The sequence below is a fragment of the Ochotona princeps genome, chromosome 27, assembly GCF_030435755.1.
Source record: "Ochotona princeps isolate mOchPri1 chromosome 27, mOchPri1.hap1, whole genome shotgun sequence".
In the NCBI taxonomy this organism is placed as follows: Eukaryota; Metazoa; Chordata; class Mammalia; order Lagomorpha; family Ochotonidae; genus Ochotona; species Ochotona princeps.
Genome location: NC_080858.1, coordinates 3,475,143 through 3,496,204, shown reverse-complemented (window position 1 = coordinate 3,496,204; position 21,062 = coordinate 3,475,143). Strand labels below are relative to the sequence as shown.

Below are 21,062 nucleotides of genomic sequence, written 5' to 3'. Positions count from 1 at the left end.
GTTAGTTACTGTCCTCAGGATGTGTGTGTTTTTAGCTGCTTGAGAAATGAGTATGAGGTTGTCCCAAAAGAATACTATAGAAAGATTTAATACTAGTTGAAACTATAGGGAAAGAAACTTTGGAATTCAAAGGAACATATCCAGGTTTTGTTATGGGCAAAGGTTGGGATCTTCGAAAGTGTTTTCTTTTAAAACTTAACCAATCTCTTTTGACCAGAAAGTGGAAACATGACATTTTTCCAGCTAAAAGCAGAATTGGAACCATGATGTAAACATGACAAGGAATTTTCTCAGGTGGTGTTGTGCTCTCTTATCAGGAGCGGACAATTGAACGCCTAAAGGAGCAGCGGGACCGAGATGAGCGGGAAAAGCAAGAGGAAATTGATACCTACAAGAAAGATCTTAAAGACTTGAAAGAAAAAGTCAGCCTGTTGCAAGGAGATCTCTCAGAGAAAGAGGTGGAGATCACAAAAATGAAATTGTTTGGTTTGCACGGCTGTCACTTTGGCTGTATTTGCTGCCGTTCACAGCGTGCATGTAAAATGTAAAATGCAAGGTGTGCTTAAGCTTAACAGCAGGCTTTCTTTGAGTCTCTTAAGGAATATTTCAGGGGCATGGTAAAATTGGTTCATTCATTTTTTGAGTCTTAGGTCTCCACAGTGTGTATTTAGTAGCTTTTTACTTATTAAGCATTTTTATACATCCAGAAAAATCTGAAGCTCTGTTATATTTGGAGAGATACTATGCCAAAGATAAGGAAAGTGCCAGATAAATAATTTATTTCCAACAAAGTACATCACAGTTATTTGTTGGATTATTATACTTTGATCTTGTGTTTGGAGAATTCTATTAATGTGACCTAACACAGTCACGTGATCAGGTAAGTGCATGAGCTTAAAGGGCTTTTCTCTGAAAAATTTCCCCCTAGTATCTTTAGAAAAAATTTATGGGAATTAGTTTCTAATTGCTTTTTTTCCCTGAAAAGAAAATATTTGTTTAATTATTAATTAGCCACTAAAGTTAACTATTTGCATTTGCAAAGTTTGACCTATTTTTATTTACTGAAAATGGGTATTATCAGTGGAACTCTTTTCAACTGGCATTTCTTGGGAAATCTCATTTTAGTTATGACTTGAAAACCAAAGCTCGTATTGTTTTGTTTCATGAATGTTCTTGAAATAGAAAAATGATATGCTTGGGTAATGGAATCAAACCATAAGGCTCCATGATAATCCATTAAGCATTCTAGTTTCCATCTTGTTTAGTGTCGGTATTTACCCAGGGTGTGTGTCCCATCTCTTCAGGCGTCACTCTTGGATTTGAAGGAGCATGCTTCTTCCTTGGCTTCCTCAGGCCTCAAGAAGGACTCGCGCCTGAAGACGCTCGAGATTGCTTTGGAGCAGAAGAGGGAGGAGTGCCTGAAGATGGAGTCGCAGCTGAAAAAGGTTCCAGGAAATCGACCCCATTGTCTTGTTTTGCTATAATTGAGAACATGGTAAAAATGCTAGGCCATTTATAAGACTTAACTTGACAGCCCAAAGTTCCAAATTGTACCTTTTATTAATTCTCTTAGCATTCTTTTACCCAAACTAGTTTTATTCATAAAAATTCCTGAACTCTTAAAGATGGACAATTTAGAGGAAAATTAAGACATACAAGTCCCTTGTGGATAAAATTTGAGAACACTATTAAAATCTCATATTGATAGAAGGAGTTAATAAAGCAGATGTATACTAGGCATAGTGCAGATGTAAACTGTTTCTTTGGTTTAGTCTTCGCTTTAGTAGAATTTATAGTTTTCAGAGCACACACACACACACATATATATATATATTTATTTACTCATTTTTGTTTGAGAGGCAGGCAGGCAGAGTTCACCCCATCTGCTGGTTCACTTGAACGTGATTCAGATGTCATGGCAGCAGTTCAGTAACCAGAATCATGCCTGCTGCCTCCCGAAGTCTGTACTGGCAGGGAGCTGGATTCAGGGGTCAACCCTGGGAAGCCAGCGCAGATACCCTAATATGGAACACAGGCATCTTACCCGCAAGGCTAACCGCCCATTCTGCCTTTTCATATTCAACCTGTGAGCTGTCAACTCTGTGAAAATTGAAATTCAACTTTCGAGAGTTTCAAGATCTGGGTTCAAGTCATGTGATTTGTAACGGGCAAAGGGTATCAGTCTGGTTTTATTTATTCTCTTCCCATGTGTTTGGTATATCTAACATGGTAACTTCATGTAGGGAGCATTAAAAATAAAACCATAGTTAAAGCTCAGGAAAGGAAGAATATCTAGTGTCTTAAAGTTACTCAAGGATGAATAACAAAGTTTTATAAGATTAAGAATTTAATTTATAACCAATTCATCTTTGTTCCTCATGAAAAGCATGGAGTTGTGGAGTTATTTTCCATTTTAATATCTAAGTATTTTGAAGATGAACCTAATTAGTATATTTAGGGTTATACTACTGAGGTAATTATCAAGACTAATGTATCCATTTGTCTTTTTTTTTTTTGCACTTATTTTTTGACAATCTTTACATAGTTAATTTGGGTAAAAATGTTCAAGGGCTATAGGAAAGTGGGTAAGACTATTATTTCCATATTGTTTCCTTCATGTATCTGAGGTAAATGGGGATATTGAGGGAGAAGCCCCACCCTGTTTCCCACCCACCCCAAGACCCGGATGTGGGGCATGCTCTGAGATACTTGCTCAAGTAGTTTTGATAGTTCACCAGTTATGAATTGCTGCCATTTTCGCCACTCCAAATACGATGAGGTCATTGAAGAATCCACTGATTTACGTAGTCCATCATAGAGTCTCCATTTGCCCGATATTTCACTGCTAACATATAGCTGAGGTGGTTGATTGACTTGTTCTGTCTTTTCATGGTTAGAGTTTTGAATCCGGCAGTTCGATTGGGGAGATCCCCACAGAAACTTTGTCTGAGGTGTTCCCAGTCCAGATTCTTGTATGTACTAGCAAGTACAGGGCCCGGCACAGTCCATCGCCCCGATCAGCTGGTGGTTGCAATTGCTGTGTTGGTTCTGTTTTCAGCCCCGACTTCCACTGGAACCAGTGGGTGTTTCAGTCCAGCCTGGTTCTGCCCAGCACATACTCGGCCCTCACATTAACCAGTGGGAGCTGCAGCCTAGTCAGAGTGACCCACAATAACCCCCACCAGGCCCGCCCCTACCCTGGTTCCTGTGCTTGCCATTTATCTTCTAAACCCTCATTTATGACCTTTCTGTTTCTATTTATGTTTTATTTGAAGCTTTATAACACAATCCTTCAATAGTTTGTCACTGATATGGCCTCATACTTTAGACTTCATGGTCACTTGGGGAGTGAATCTTCGCACGGAAGATCTTCCTCTCTCTCCTCCTCTTTGTAATAAAAATAGGTAAATCTTAAAAAAAAGAAAGTCAATTTTAAGACAGTTAAAATACTTTTTCTTCACACATATTAACCCTTAAGCACATGAACTTGGAAAAGAACATTTTTCAGACTAGGTGGTAAATGTCATTTAGTATTTACACAAGCATTTCTCATTTATCCAAGGTACTTATCAGATTTTCCTCAAGTATTTCATGATATTATTTATTTGTCCTTTAATTTGCAAACTGTTTAAAGGGACTAGATATACTGTTGTGTATGGAAGAAGGAAAAACAAAACAGTTAGTATACAGTTAGTGTCCTCACTAAATACATTCCACTTGAGAGATTCAGGAAGAAAATTAAGGGCTTGACATTTTTAAAGTATAAACTACTTTAAAATGCCTTTACAGTATAACCTAATTCTGATGAAAAATTTTCTCTGAAGGTTCTAAAGTTATTTCTTGATTTGTGATATACTTTTTTTCCATATTATCTTGTGAATCCTTGCGTAAGGGTCATGACTTGTGTTGGTAACTATTTGATCACTCTATTTCCAACTTGACAGCATCACTTATGCCATATACGTATGATCCTAGAGATGCAGGACCACATAGTTTGCACACGTGGCAACAGTATACAGGAGAAGGACATGCAAATGTGGCAGAAGAGCGACTGAGGTCTCAGCACTGGATGCCTGCTGCATTGAGAGCAGGAGGGATGCCTGGTGGTGCCTTCGATGCCTGCTGCATTGAGAGCAGGAGGGATGCCTGGTGGTGCCTTCGATGCCTGCTGCATTGAGACCAGGAGGGATGCCTGGTGGTGCCTTCGATGCCTGGTGCATTGAGAGCAGGAGGGATGCCTGGTGGTGCCTTCGATGCCTGCTACATTGAGAGCAGGAGGGATGCCTGGTGGTGCCTTCGATGCCTGCTGCATTGAGAGCAGGAGGGATGCCTGGTGGTGCCTTTTGAGACTGTCCTGAAGAGATCAGTAGCAGTTGAATGGCTTGTTGGTGCACCTTACTAAACTCCAGCTTGTGATCATTTTTGGCCTAATAATGATTATTCAGGAATGTAGTTTTTGAAGAAATCTAATTTTACTTGGAACCTAGGGTAGTTAGTTAATTTTGTATTTACTGATTACCTTTTGTCTGTATAATACTTCTTTGCTTTTGTGCTGTTTTCCCTAAAACATTGTTTTATGCATTGTTTTCCCTGAACAATGCAGCATATAGTCTCGGTGTTAAATTAGATATTAGAAGGGAATGAGAGATAATTTCAAGTATTTAGGGTGGATTGTGAGAGTTATCTTGAAATACTGTGTCATTTTATTAAGGAACTGGGCTTCATCACAATTTGGAATGGTAACAATCCCCTTGTCATGGAAACAATCCCCTTGGACAACTAGAAGTAAAACCTTAAATATTGAAGACTGGTTATTAGGTATTTGGTAATACACTATTTAAATTGGAGTATAAAGTAATTTTTTGAGATATAAATTGCATCCTGCTACTGTATGTGGATCTGTAAAAATATTAACACTGTTCTTTATAGGCACATGAGGCAACCTTGGAAGCAAGAGCCAGTCCAGAGATGAGTGATCGCATCCAACAACTGGAGAGAGACATTTCCAGGTACAAAGATGAGTCTAGCAAGGCCCAGACAGAAGTTGACCGTCTCTTGGAAATATTGAAGGAAGTGGAAAATGAGAAGAATGACAAAGATAAGAAGATAGCGGAGTTGGAAAGGTAAGATAACTGAATATAAGACTCATTGGTTTTGGAAAGTTAGAGTGGCCTAGAAACTATGTACCTTTTTTTCAGTATACCTGTCTCTAAATTTATTTTCGTGAGTGTTTGATATTACTTTATTAACTCTTGTCATTTTAGGTCACCACTGACTCCTATATTGCAGTCTCTAAGACGACACAGAGTGGGGAAAACATGGAAAACATTGGGCTTCAATGTAATAGATTTGCAAATGGGAATATACTCATTAAGAAATATTTTATTCTATTGGCTAATCGTGACAGTGCAAGTGGTTGCTTGTTTTTTTGTTTACCTGTGAAATGAGCAAGCATGCTCAGATAGAAGGAGTTAATACCTTATCCCTAACTGAGACCTGTTTTTCTTGAGCCGTGAGGTCTTAGACTTTTCATAGTCTGTGTTGTGGAGAAGTAATGTTGCCCTTTAGAAGGGCATTTAGGAGAATCAGAGGTGACTTTCATGGAATTCTAAGTTAAAATTGTTCAAAGCTGGATTTGAACACTTCTATCCAGACAGTTCTAAGAATTTTGAGGAGTATGTTTTTTGGTTTAATTACAGGATTTGATACACTCCATATTTTAACTTAAATTCACCTGCAGATAGAGGTAACTGCTCTATTAGAACTTCATTAATCATTTATATTCTTCTACATAGACAAACTGTCAGTGACAAAACGGAATCGCTAATCTATGCAGCTCCTTGGAGATTGACCCTGGTGAATAATTTAGTCTCAGAGACTGAGAAATATTAGACAGCTTTCATAGGAGTTTTATTTTGGTTTATGTATTTTTTAAAGAGTTATTTATTTTGATTTGAAACAGAGATCTTACAGAGAGAGAAAGGTCTTTCTGCTGGTTCACTCCTGAAATGGCTGCATTGGCCAGAACTGAGCCAGTCTGAAGCCAGGAGCAAGGTGCTTCTTTCTGGGTTTCCAGCATAGGTGCACAGAGCCAAGGACTTGAGCTGTCCTCTGCTGCCTTCCCAGGTCATAAGCAGGGAGCTGAATCAGAAGTGGAACAGCCAGGACATGAACCAGTGTCCGACTGCTGGTGGAAAACTAGCCTGATGTACCACCATGGCAGCACCTAATGTTTAAATTTTTGGCTACATATGAGCTTGTTATTTCCTGTGAAGTTATTTTTTCCTATTCTGTCCTCATAGAATTTTGCTCATTCAGAAAACAAAACAATAAAGTCTATGCCTTACAATTACTTCTTCCTCACCTAAAGTGTGAATAACATGGACTGATTACCTACCTGCTTGTTTTGTTTTATTTTGATATTTCTCCATTTCTGGATAAGAGAAGTTAAAATTTTTCTAAATCAGAATTTAGGAACAACTAGAGTCTCAAAATCAGATTATATATGAAGAAATTCCAAAAGTTCATGGAAAACTCATGTCATCTCTCTCTTTTTTTTATTATTATTATTACATTTATTTGAAATGTAGAGCAACAGGGAGAGACGAAGATAAACTAGATAAAGATGATGATATGTTGGAGCTTCTAATTGATTGGGATAAAACTCTCCTGGCTCTGTCTTCAAACCAGAGGGGGTCTGCCTAATAAGATGTTGAACTTGACTGGACAATAAGATGCTGGACTCTATGTTTGGTATATGCTTGCAATGAGGGAATCTCAACTGAACTTGAACTGTGGTTATGCAACAAGGTGGAGGAGTCCACCATGGGGGGAGGGTTTGGGGAGGGGTGGGGAGAATCCCAGTGCCTATGAAACTATGTCACATAATACAATGTAATTAATGAAAAAAAAAGATCTTCCACTTGATGGCTCTTTCGCCAAATGCCTGCGGCAGCTAGGGCTGGGTTAGGTTGAAGCCAGGGGTTTCAATTGCGTCTCCCACATGAACCAAATAGCCGAGCCACCATCTGCTGCTGTCAAGTATGCTGTGGTAGGAAGCTGGATTGGAAGTGGAGTGGAGCTGGAACTAAGGCTAATGTGGGATCAGACTATCCCAAGCATTGTCTTTCCTGCTGCAGGACATGCCCACCCCTTGCCCCTCTTCTAATTTTGCTTGCCACAAACTCTTGGGAGATTCCTTGTGTGTTTTTGACTGTTTTCATCTTTGTCATGCACTCTTTTACCAACATACCTGTGCAGGCACACATATCCCTTATGTACTGATATGATGAATATTCCCTTTGTTTTTATGTGCTACACACACACAAACACACACACACACACACACACACACACACACACACACACACCCCTTTACGTACTGATATGATGAATACTCGCTTTGTTTTTGTATGTTCCTGAAAGCAACAGTAATATTCCATAGACGCTAAAATATGCTCTTGATTGGTCAGTGAACTCCCACTAGGTATAATTTAGAAAAGAAATTATTTGCAAAAGTTCTATTATTTTGGTTTGATTTCTTGTATCAGAAATTTACCTTTCAAATGAGTGTTTGTTGTTTCAAGCACTTGCTTGAAAAGCATTTTGAACCCAATTTTTGGTCCCAATACTGATTTTGGAAGATAGACATTATTTGGAATGATAGATAGTATTTGGAATAAGATACAGGGCTAAGTTTTTAGTTACCATCCAAAGCATACCAAATAGTTTTTACTAGCCACGCTTATTTCTCTTATTTTGAGAGAGAGTATACAAATGACCTACTGTTTCCACAAAATGTACACATTTGGAAGAGCCCTATGTAAGTTCTTTCCTGTAGGCTGGTGGTATTATAATTTTGTTTATGGTTTGACACAGAGTTTCTTGGTTACTGCCCCAAAGCAAAACAAAACTATATCATCTATTTATTAATAGATGAAAAAGCCGATCATGTCTCACCAAGGCTAGGAATGTTTCTTTTGGATTTACCAGAAACTTGTTTTGAAGGTTCCTTATTCTCATGAGATTTTTTTCCCCATCTTGGCTTAAGACTTTAGCAAAAATGGCTATGTTTATTATTATGACTTGCTTAGAAACTACGGTAAACTTTAATTTCACTTATGTCCTTAATGCCCTTTTTAGGAATAGCTCTGATGAACAATAAGAAAACCTACCACCAGAGTGGGCATGTGATGCCGATATTCCATATCAGATTACCTGGGTTTGAGTCTGGCTCCACTTCCAATTTCAGTTCCTGCTAACATACACCCTAGGAAGCACGAAGTACTGGCTCGAGTTGTGGAAACCTGAACTGAGTTTGAGGCTTGTGGCTTTCAAATGGCCTGGTCCAAACATCTGCATATAGCTCAGTGAACTAGTAGACAGACGATTCCTGTGTCTCTGACTTTCAAACAAATAAAATGTAAAATCCTTTTTTTTTTTTGGTAAGGAAACATCATCTCATATAATTAGAAGACTAGAGAGCGTTTCAGGAGTAGCCGCTCTCGATTCTGCCTTTGCTTCTCAGGGGCTTTCTCAGTAGTCACACCCTGGATTCTGGCTTCCTGTCAGGCTGGTAAGAGTTCTAGTCATCACATCCAGACATGATGATGTCCGAAAGAACAGGGTAGACTTTCTTTTTGCAAGTCTTTCTTGTTAGAAAATCACTCCTGTAAGTCTGGATGTGGACTTTGCCTTCAGCCACTGAGGTATTACATGAACAGTGTGGAACCAGTTACCACAAAAGAGAATGCCATTGTCCTGACTGCCTTAATGAATCTGGATCTGTCCACTCCTAGAACTGGGCCTGTAGGGAGCCACACAGATCCAGGGTTCTGTTAGCAGAGAGAAATAAATGTGGGGTTCATATGTCTACTCTGAACTCCAAACCAAAGAAAGGGAAAAGGAGAGGAGAGGCAGAGAGGGGAGGAGTGTGAAGGGAAGGGAAGAAGAGGAAAGGGAAGGAGTAGGGGATGGGGAGGGAAGGAAAAGAACAGAAAAAAGATTAATAGCTAAGAGAAAAGGAGGTAGTTGAGGAATACAATAATTCTTTCTCGGCCATGGAGTTATTTGTGTATACTAGGGCTGTCAGCTTCATGTTGACTGATTTTGTGCCTTACTACCCTGTCAAACTCTCGTGTGAGTTCTGCTAATCTCTTGATTGAGTCTTTTGGTTTTCCTGTGTATAAAATCATATCATCTGCAAACACGGAGGGTGATTTTAATTCCGTGTTTCTGATTTGAATTCCCTTAGTTTCTTTTTCTTGTCTAATATCTAACTAGGACTTCCAATGCTGTGTTGGATAGTTCCAGATCTTAGTAGAAAAGCTTCCAGTCTCCCGCATTTAGTACAATGCTAGTGTCGTTTTGTTTTTCGTAGACTGTGCTGTAGAATGTGTCTTCTGTGCCTGACTTGTTTAGGGTTTTTAACATGAAGTGGTAGTAGTTGTTATCAGATGCCTTGTCTGCATCTATTGAAATAATCATATGGTTTTTATTTTTCAATTTGTTGACGTAACTGTGATGTATCACAGTTATTGATTTGCGATTGTTAAACCATCTCTACCTGCCAGGGGTAAATCCCACTTGGTCTGGGAGAATGATCTGTCTGATGTATTGTTGGATTCTATTGGCTAGTATTTTGTTGAAGATTTTTGCCTCTGTGTTCGTCAGAGATATCAATTTGCAATTCTCTTTATCTGTTGTGTCTGTGTCTGACTTTGGTATTAAGGTGATGTTGGCTTCATAGAAAGAATTTGGAAGGATTGCTGCCCTTTCCATTGTTTTTGAATAGCTTGTGGAGGATTGAGGTAAATTCTTCTTGAAACATTCGGTAGAATTTGGTGGTGAAGTCATCCTGTTCTGGGCTTTCCTTTGTGGATGGAGATTTGATTACTAATTTAATTTCTGTCCTGATTATAGATTTTTAATCGCCTTGTGTTCAATTTTGGTAAATTGTGTGTGTTTAGAAATCTGTTGATTTCTGCTAGGTCTTCGATTTGTTGCTTATATATTGTTGTCTGTGCTTTTTCAATATGTTTGTAGCTTATGCTTTTTCCTGGTTATTCTATGTATGTTCAAGGTATCTATTGTTGTTATTTGAAAGGCAAATTTAAAGAGAGGAGAGATAGAGAGGTCTCCCATCTGATGGTTCACTCCCCAAATAGCCATAAAGGCCAGAGCTGAGCTGATTTAAAGCCAAGAGCCAGAAACCTCTTTTTGGTCTCGCATGTGGATGCAGGGTCCCAAGTACCTGACCATCCTCCATTGCTTTCCTAGGACACAAGCAGGATGGGAAGTGGAGTGGCCAGGACACAAGCTGGTGCCATGAAGGGGTGCAGGCAGAGGATTAGCTACTTGAGCTGTCACACCACCCCTAGTTTTCCTTTCTTTTAAGTTAATGGCTGTGTGCATTTTGAATATTTTATTTTTTATTCATTTGAAAAACAGGAAGAGAAGGAGATTAGATTATCCTTCTGTAGATTCCACTCCCCAGATGACCCCAACCAGCCAGGACTGAACCAAGCTAAAGCCAAGCTGGAAACTTGTGCCTGTCTCTCACAGGGACGGCAGGGGCCCAAGCATTTGAACTATCACCTGTAGCTCTCCAGCATGAGCTTAAGCAGGAAGCTGAAATGGAAAGTGGAGCTGGGATTTTTGAACCACAATACTCAAGTTAGGATTTCAGTGTCCCAAGTAGCAGCTTGTACCGTTGTGCCACACACTTGTTCCCTGGTTATGTGTCTTTGATCTAAATTTTACAGTATCAGAGATTATACTGTTTCATTGGAGTAGAAGAGAAATCCCTGGGGCTGTTGATGTGGTTGTAAGGAACTCTATAATATGTGTTCTTGCTTGACGGAGAACAGTCTGTGCTTTACATAATGGGAAACAGAAACGGAAGGGAAAGATTCTAAAGCTTTGCATCTGGGGAGGCCTGATTCTTCATCTGAGCCTGCTTGTCTCAGCTGCTTTCAGGGGAAGCCACTTGGTTCTTCTTTCCTCCGTGATCAATTTCACTGATTTCATTTGGTAGAATAGTAAATGACGTAGCCTTACAGAGTCAATTTTATTAGATCATCTTCTCAAAGTTCTTTGTGAACATAGCCCTCAATAACATTCATCTTAGAGAAATTGGTGTTTAATGGCTACCTTAAATTTTCACTAAAGTTGCTTACTTATATATGTGAATTTTGTTTCTCTCAAATTTATTTCCAAGAGCTGTCATTTGAGGTGAAAATAAAAATGTGATTCATATGCAATGACTAGGTAAGAAGATAAAGAAATTACTCCGTTGGCGGGGACAAGCTCACTATTTACTTCATGGATTTATCCATGCCTTTTTTTAAAGATTTATTTTTACTGGAAAGTACGATTTACAGAGAGAAAGATCTTTCATCAACTGGCTCACGCTCAAGTAGCCACAATTGCCAGAGCTGAGCTGATTCAAAACCAGGAGCCAGGACAGTCTTCTGGGTCTCTCACGTGGGTGCAGGGTCCCAAGGTTTTGGACCATACTCAACTGATTTCCCATCCAGGGAACTGAACCTGGGATCTTGGTGCATGCAAGACAAGGACTTTAGCCACAAGACTACCATGTTGGGCCCTATCCATGTCCTATATAAAGCCTTCTCTCTGAAAGAGTTTGGCTAGTGTCAGTGTTGACCTAAAATTATTTTAATTTCTTACATCATAATCAAAATTGAAAAACGATTATTGGAAGAAGTTAAAGATTGACCTCTTACTGCCATTGAAAATTATCTTTTTTACATTGTTTTATATATATTGAAGGGCCAGGGCTTTTAATCTCTAAAAAATTAATAGAACAAAGGATGTGTGTCCCAGTGAGATGTCAACAAACTTACATTCTAATGCTGGTACTGCCACATGTCCTATATGATCATGAGAAAGTCATTTGATTTCTCTATTGCCTTTCACCTTACGTATTGAGAATAATTAATCTTGTCCTCACTTTTGTAGACTTTTTATAGCTTTTGCAATAAATCACTAAGGTTAGAAAACAATGAAATGCAAATTGTAGTGGTGCTTGCATTCAAGAAACATACCCTTTTATAAAACATCCTTAAATTAAAATTTAGATCATAAAGAGAATCCTGAAGGCACTGTGCACTAGACTTATGAGCTATTCAGAGAACGCTAACAACTTCAGTGAAATGGAGTAACTTTAAAAGAGACCAAGCACATTGCCTTTTATTACAAAGGAAAATAATGAACCATCAGGACTTTTCTGCTAGGAAAGAATATTAAGTGTGGCCACTTCCATCTCCCATTGCTGAGCAATAATGAAAATGAATTGAGTCTACAGAGCTGTGTAATTGTATTCATTATTGCCTTTGGATTCCATCATTTGAAGATTTTGCTAGATTTAAAATAAGAACTAATTGGTGTGGCTAGGGAAAACATAATTATGTTTTAACATTTGAGACCATTAATTCAAATACTTCTAAGTAAATTAGAGTTCAGGATAGTACAGACAAACTAAAGCTGTTCGTACTTTTCTGCTTTTGCTTCTGAATGACTTGTACTCTCTATTAGAATGGGGTCAGTGTGGGTGTTTCTAAAAAGTAAGCTAGGTTGTGAAATCATTCTGTATAAATGAGAAGCTGTTGGCTAATTCTTTGCATTTTTCCTTAATGTTTAAGGAATTGGTTTCTTGCCTCGGGAAATAATAAATTTTAGATGCAATTTTTTCCTTTGGAAACTTTCTTCAAGGTGCACTGGTGTAATAAGAAAATAACTTGCTGAGAGTTGAAAATTCGAAGCTATTCATTTGTAGCATCTGTGCAGAATCTGTGATCTTTTCCCCTCTGCAATCCTGTGCTTTATGTTTTGTCTATATCTGTAATTAATATGTTTCTGAACGTGTTCCTTATTAACTCTTTCTAACTTTCTCTTTCACGTTTTCTTCCTGGATTGGCTGTTTTCTTCAGTCTCACCTCAAGGTCAGTATGCTTGTATTGCAACAAAGATACTGTGCATGGGTGTTGTTTATCAGCATTCTCTGGGATTCCAGAAAGGAAAATGAAGAGAAATCTTAGTCCAGGAAAGAAATTCTAGAAACTTAGTTTTATGTGCATAGCATGCCGGAGCTGTTAGCTTTATCAGAAGAGTAGATTCAAAATTTGCGCTTCAAAAGATATTTTTGAGAACCAGAATTAGATTGCCCATATTTTCACATTTTCACAGACTTGGAGGTAAAAAGAGCCACTAGTGAAATGAGGAAGAAAAGAATGTTCTGGGTGTTAAGCCAAGGAAAGCGCAACAGCATAAAAGAGGGAAAGTTTTTTTCCGTCAGCCTGTGAATTATTTCATTTAGAGAGCCCTCCACACATGCCTAATTTGCATTCTACTTTATTTCACAATTGTATGATTAAAAGCAACAACCACTAACCTCTTGCTGTTTCTATGTGACAGCGTATATAAAAAAGTAATATATGTAAATTTGTTTGTATGTAAATATGTTTTCTATAATTTAATCTGTAAATAATAAATATGTAAGTTGATATTTACATGTTTTGGTAGTTTGCTAGGAACTACATGTATAGATTTAATGTTTTCTCTTTTTATAGCTGAAAAATACAAGTGCAGAGCCCAATAAGTACCTTATCTTCAATAATCAGCATATAGCAAGAGAAGCTACCTATAGTAATCAGAAATCTGCATGTTAGAAGTTACTCTGCATGTCAGTCATGGCAGTGTATATAACAGAAGAAAAATATTTCCTCTTTTTTTAAGATTTATTTTTATTTAAAGGGGGAGAGAGAGGGACAGACAGACAGACACACAAAGATGCTTGTTTATTCCCAGCTGCCCGCTCTGGCCAGGGCTGGCCAGGCTGAAGCCAGGACCCACGAGCTTCTTCTGCTTCTCACAGGAGGCTGGATCAGACTCGGGTTCCTGCCCTGAAGTGTGGGAATTCCAACGGGGTTCAGAAATGTGCTGTGATACTACATGTGTTTTACCTGCTAACTTTCTACTATAATGGCATTCTAATGGTGTCTATAAAAGCCTCTGTTTCTTTGATTCTCATAGCTCACATTTGGGTTACATGGTAGATTATTATTATGATGGAGTACTAAGATTAGGAAACATGGTTTCATCAGGGACAACCAACCAATTGAGGCTAATAGGCCTTGAAGCCAGATCTTCTCATTTCAGCCTCAGGTTCTTTGTGGTATAGGCATTCTAGCTTAGGAGGTAAGTAAAGGCTCTGAAACCCCAGTCTGTTGGGATACTAGGTCAACTTCTCATTTATGAGTTTTCTGGTTGGTAAAATTGAGACTATCATTTAAAGTGTTAACAGTGAAAGAAAGAACACCAAAAAAAACACACCGCAGTACATACCAGATGATCAGCTGTCAGGAAATAAAACGGTTATTGTTGCTCCTTGGTAATGGAGTGCTTTCTGACCCACTGTGTGTTTAGCATGATGTCATTCATTGTTAGATCTTTAAAATACTGTAAAATTCATAAGTGGGAATTAGATTCCCAGCGCAGAGTTGTACACTCATGTGTCAATGACAGGAGTAGGTTCCGAGGAATGTGTCATTGAACATTTTCATTAGTGTGCAGACATATTTTAAGACTCCATTTTCCTTCTTCCCTTCCTTCTCCCCTTTCTCCCTCCCACCCTCCCTCCCTTCGACAGTCGGGGAGAGAAGGAAGAGAGAGGTAGACAGCCAGCTCCTACCTGCTGGTTCAGTCCTCAAATGGCCATGATGGCCCTGGAAGGGCCAGGCTGGAGCTGGCAGCACAGTACCCATCTCCCATGTGTGTGACAGGGATGAGCCTGCCAGCTGCTGCCTTCCAGCACCATTATTAGCAGGAAGCTGGAGCTGTGACTCATATCCAGATATTCCCATATGGGGATGTGAGCAGCTGGACTAAACCCTCCTCTCTACACTTAGCTGTGGAGGTGCAAAAATTTGTATTACAGGTAAGAAGTTGAGGATTTGATGAAAAGGGTCTTTCTTCCCTGTTTCTACTGCCTGAAATTTTTCTCAGTATTTGAGGATCTAAAATATTTTTGAAAAGGTCCCTTTACCTTTCTCTTTCTCATAAAGAAGCATTTTATGTGGAATAAAAGTACGTTAAACATAGGAATAAAACTTTTCACAAATTACTTATGCTGATCAATTTCAGAAAGGGAGTTCTTCAGACGTATTCATAGCATCCTCCACCTGTTCTAACCAGTAATCTCAGCAAGGTTACAAATCAGTCAACCTTTAGAGGTGTCAGCTGCCCCCAAATAGGAATGTTCTCCTTATCTTTAACTGCCTTTTGTTTCAAAGAACTACTTTCAATTCTTTTCCAAGGTTAAATATTCCTTTTCTCTTTATCTCTTCCATGACCAGTTTTTTAAAACCTTGCTTCATATATTATTTTCCCCCTATTTCCAGTCTCTTCCTTTCCCTTGACTCTGCCAAACATAGAATTATATCCTATTTTCCATCCCAAAAGATTTATCAAAATATCCCTTTCTGGTATCTTTTGTTTTTTCTTTTGGCCTCAATCCACTACATAATCTCACCTTTACTTTTATTTGTTTATTTGTTTCTTTCATTTTTCATTTACCTGCACAGTTCTTAAAAGAATCAAGATTCTCTTGATGCCTCAGTTTTCCCATTGGTTTTCCAAAGCCAGGCTAACCTGTGCTGTTCTCCTAAAGTTCTGCTGAACTTAGTTCACTGATGTACTTAAGGGTGCCAAGTTAGTGACTTCGTCTTGAGCCTATTTAACATGTCTGGGATGTTTAGTACTTTGACCATTCCTCTAGGTTCTAGAAACGTTTTGTTTTTTGTAGTTTGTTTGCATTGCTTTCTTCTAGCTGTCTTAAAACCATGTTGATGGTTTTCACTTGCTTTTGCTTTTTTATATTTCTTTAACATATTTCTTAACTCATAGTGTTTCTCCTGTCTTCTTTTTTTCCTGCCAGGATTTATTTATTTGAAACAGTTAACACACACACACACACACACACACACACACACACACACACACAGAAAGAAAGGGGAAGAGAGAGATAGAGAGAATCTTATATCCACTGGGTCACTTGTATAATGACTGCAGTAACCAGGACTGGGCCCCGCAAAGTCAGGAGCTTCATCTGAGTCTCCCATATGGTGGCAGGGCCCCAAGATTTTGGCCCATCTTCCTGTTTTCCCAGGCACATTAGTAGGAAGCTGGGTAGGAAGTTGAGAGCAGTTGGGACATAAACTGGTATACATATGTTGATGTAGGCAATTCAGGTGTTGGCTTAAGCAACTATGTCTTAACATCAACCCTGTCTCATGTTGTTTTTGAAAGTATTTTTGGGGGGCCAGTTCTGTGGTTGAACAGATTAAGTTGCCATAGGCAGTGCTGGCATCCTATAGGGGTACCTGTTTGAGTCCCAGCTGCTCCACTTACAATCTAGTTCTCTGTTGACACACCTGAGAAAACAGTGGAAGATGGTGGAAGTGCTTCGGCCCCTTCGCCCACTTTGTGAAACTCCAAGCTTTGGCCCGGTCCTACCCAGCAGTTGTGGCCATTTAAGGAGTGAACCAGTAGATGGTAGGTCATTCTCTTCCCCGCTTGTAACTGCCTTTCAAATAAGTAAAATAAAATCTTTTTTTCCTTTTATGTATGTGTGTGTGTGTGTGTATATATATATATATATATATTTTGAATGTATGAATTATGTGGTACAATTTCATATAGACTATGATCCCCCACAAAACCCCCACCCCTTGACAGATTTTCCCCATCTTACTACAGTGGTGCAGTCCTTCATAAGGAATCATAATTCCATCAGTCTGTTATTTAAGTGTATCCTGACATTGCTGGTACAATGTCAGACAGTCCAGCATCCCATTATTTACACATGTCCAGCATCTCATTGTCTATACATGTTCAACAGCTTCATTGGGAATCCATCTTTCATCTGGAAACAGGGACGCATTTGCCTTATATCCCTACATCTGGATATGGCAGACACCAGTACTCCATCACTATGCATTTCCATAATTGAGAAGCCATGAAACAAGGTCACCTACTGGTATGAATTAGAACAACAGCCACAACAACAACAACAGCAAATTATAGCACCATGAAAAAACACGCCACTGAGTAACCAACATGTGTGTGACAAAAAGGAAACACCAAAGTCTCTTGGGAAAATGATGCCACTGTGTAATCCATGAGCCAGCATTGAATTTGACAAGAGAAAAGAAGGTATTTGGAATAAATAAAACTGAAAAAAAAATTAAAACACATGGGATGCATAAAAAAACAAAAAACAAAAAAACCCAAAAAAATCCAGTATGGATTGGATTATTGAAGTTACACTTTCCATGCTGGTTTCCGTATATAATAGAGAACATGCATTCAGAACTCAACTAACAACACCTGCTGGTGTGGATGTGGGGAGAAAGACACCTTCCTTCACTGCTGGTGGGAGTGTAGGCTGGTACAGCCATTGTGGAAATCAGTATGGAGAATGCTTGGAGAATTGTAAATAAATCTGCCATATGACCCAGCTATCCCGCTGCTAGGAATATACCCAATAGAAGTGAAATCTGCATATGAGAAAGGGATCAGTAATCCTGTATTTGCAGGAGCACCATCTGCAATAGCAAAGACATGGAAACAATCCAGATGTGCGTCCAAGGAAGAGTGGTTAAAGAAACTGTGGTACATATACTCCATGAAGTATTATTCAGCTATTAAGAAGAATAAAATTATACTGTTTATGACTAGGTGGTCCCAACTAGAGACCATTATGCTCAGTGAAATGAGTCAATCATAAAATAAAATCTTTTTAAAGTATCTTTTGTTTGTCAACGTTTTTGATGTCTTGTTAGGAGCAAAGAGCGTCTTAGATTATTTTGTATTTTTTATTTTTGTTGGAATATCAGATATACAGGAGGAGAGACAGATAAGAAGATCTTCCATCCATTGATTCACTCTCCAAGCAAAGCCAGGAGCCCATAGTCTCTTCCGGGTCTCCATGTGGGTGCAGCGTCCCAAGGTTTTGGGCCATCTTTGACTGCTTTCCCAGGCCACAAACAGGGAGCTGGATGGGAAACAGGATTGCTGGGATTAGAACTGGCGCCCATATGGGATCTGGGCGCATGCAAGGCGAGGACTTTAGCCACTAGGCTACTGTGCTGGGCCCCTTAATTTAAATTCTTATGAAATTTTTTTAAAATTACATTTCAAATAAACTGTATTCATTAAAGAAAAGATCTACACAGTTACAATAAAAATTGCAAGCATAGAAACTACATTTAAAATGATTTTCCCTGTTTCTACTTTAAAGATTTTATCCACATATTATTGTAAAAATTATGGGTACCTCTTAAATAATTCTGTTATAGCAAAATTTGAAGACAGTTGTGTTCTCAAATAAGAATGTCATGAAGTCTTTTGCCTCGTGTTTGCAGAACTTGCATCTCTAATTTAAGTTTCCAGCTGACTCATATTTTTAGTGGGACATTTTATCATTCGTACCAGATTTTGCCTCTTGCATGAGTGGTTTGTTCTCAGTCTTTGTAAATGATACCCCGTGTAAAATCCCAGAGGAAGTCATTGGTTAACAGATAATTCTGTGAGTTACAAGTATGTTAACCATCATACTGTAAGTTGGTTCATTTTGTAACTCATACTGCTATAAATGCTGTTAAGTTATGTTTATTTCTAAATAAGCTTATTTTCCAGGAAATACAAAATAAAAATAAGTTTCTTTCTTCTTTCCAAGGATAGATCATCTTTTACACAGCGTGACAGTTTTAAGCCTCTCTTCTCTCTAGATTAGTACTTAGTGCAATGTTTTTTTTTTTCTTACAGTAAAACATTTCACTGTGTAAATGAAGATTTTTCTACTCCAGTTGAGTTAGTCATCAAGTGTAATAAGACATGTGCGTAGAACACCATAATATGGAAACGGATTGATCAGTTACAGTGGTTTGGGATTTGGAGGATCAATAGTAGTTCAGACCTGACCCTCCTGGCCATTGTGGCCATCTGGGGAATGAAGCAACAGATGGAAGATCTCTTCCTCTGTCTCTCTCTCTCTTGCCTCTCCCTCTCTCTAACTGCCTTTCAAAATAAATTAACAAGCAAAATCAGTAATAAGACCAGCTCCATTAAGCAGGTACTGGTATCTCCTGGCAGTATTTTAGCCAAAACGTTTGGTTAAAATACCATTAAATTAATGAAATCAATTTGGTAGCAGACTATTAGTATTGACTGTTAGTCAAAATTCCATGTCACATGAGAGAGGAGAATGAATTCACAGTTTTCTGATTTAATTTAAAAAGAAAAAGAATTACTGAAATTTGAATTTTGATTTTCTTTTAAAGATTATTTTTATTGGAAAGGCAGATTTACAGAGAGAAGGAGGGACAGAAAGATCTTTCATATGCTGGTTCACTCTCCAAGTGGCTGCAGTGACCGGAGCTCAGCTGATTCCAAACCAGGAGCCAAGAGGAGTCTCTTCTGGGTTTCCCACATGGGTGCAGGGTCCCAGGACTTGGTCCACCCTGCACTGCTTTCCCAGATTGTAAATAGAGAGCTGGAATGAAAGTGGAACAGCCAACACAAATCAGTGCTCATAGGGAATTTCAGCATCAGCAGGTGGAGGATTAGCCTATTGAGCCACAGTGTCGGCCCCCTGGAGCTTCAATTTTAAAATATAAAGTCTTAGGGCAGCAGGAACAAGGACGGAAGGAACCTGACATAGCCAAGGCAGAGCAGTGTGGATGCTAATCACTTAGTTTCCGATTTTTGTTGGCTTGGTGTGAACCTGTCTCTGAATTCCTCCAAGATCTGAAGTGGGGATCATTATGTGAGTTCAGGGGTGACACTTTGAATAACAAAATGGTGAACGATGTTTTATCTCATGTCTGAAACCATAGATTCAACAGCTGCTGCTTTTCCGTCTGGGTTTTTCCTCACTTCCTCACTTCTGTGGGACCGTGGAGTTAGTTTAATCTATGCATTGTCTCATTACTTATTGTAATAGTTGGGAAATAAAATTGTTGTCGATTTCATTTTAAAAGGTTAACTCACTTATGAATTACTCTAATTTTTCTTTGTTTAAAGGTTGATAAATTCAGATTGAACTTACATCTTTAAATTTAGGTTACTTCAGATATAATAGAAGTCTGAGAGAATTTTGAAGAAATCTGTAGTAAGCCATTAGCTCCTGTTTCTTCTGGTAACTGTGGTATGAATTTATAATATAGTTGTTGTCTTATGTATTTAGATTGACAGTATATCTTGATCTGTTGATATGTTGGGGAAGAGAAAGAAATTCCCAATTTATATATACTATTCTGTCTCAGTTTATTTGTTCCTAAATAAATACTTAGGAGCTGTTCCCTTGTTTTACAATTAGTATGTTTTTGATGATATGTTCTTTCCTAGAGAAACAGTATTGAAAAATGTTAGTGATACCAGAATAGTGTGTTTTCTTCTGTTCTAGTTAATTTGTGAATTCAGAACTGTATGTTCCTTGATGTGCGGTGTGGGCGTTGTATGTTCAAGTAGGTACAGGACAAGAAGGTAGGGTAGACAGAGAATGATAAGAGAGATTGATTTACTGTTCTCACAACTTTCTGTAGACAAAAATCAATTTACCTTTTTAAGATTTATATTTACAAGGCAGGGTGATATTGAAAGAGCAAGAGATAAGAAGAGAAAGAGAGATCTTCCATTTGCTAGTTCACTTCCCTATAGGTCAAACAACGAGGCCAGGCCTGCTCCCAATCCCAGAGCCCTGAGTGTGTCACAGGGGCTGAAGTACTTGCCGCTCTCCCAGACAGGTCAGCAGGGAGATGGTTTTGAAGCTAAGCAGCGGGTTTGAACCAGCACTCCTATGGCAGATGCTGGCATGACAGATGGCCCAAACTACCTCACCACAGTGCAGCACAAACCCTTTTATGTTCGTATTTGGTTATCCTTTTGACCACAGGGTGAAAATGTATAAGTGACAGTTGCCAAACTTTTTTTTTAAGATGTATTGATGCATTTTGAAAGCAAAGTTACAGAAACAGAAAGAT

At 38.6% G+C, this 21,062-nt stretch overlaps 1 protein-coding gene across 10 annotated transcripts in view; it reads left to right on the top strand.

Moving 5' to 3' along the window:
- Window positions 1-21,062, top strand: part of ERC1 (ELKS/RAB6-interacting/CAST family member 1) — a 317,123-nt gene that overhangs the window by 126,200 nt on the left and 169,861 nt on the right. For all 10 annotated transcript variants that reach the window (XM_058656089.1, XM_058656090.1, XM_058656085.1 and 7 more), the window contains 3 exons: window positions 318-458; window positions 1,305-1,445; window positions 4,930-5,123. In XM_058656089.1, coding sequence (XP_058512072.1) covers window positions 318-458; window positions 1,305-1,445; window positions 4,930-5,123 — 476 coding nt within the window. The remainder of the gene's footprint in view (window positions 1-317; window positions 459-1,304; window positions 1,446-4,929; window positions 5,124-21,062) is intronic.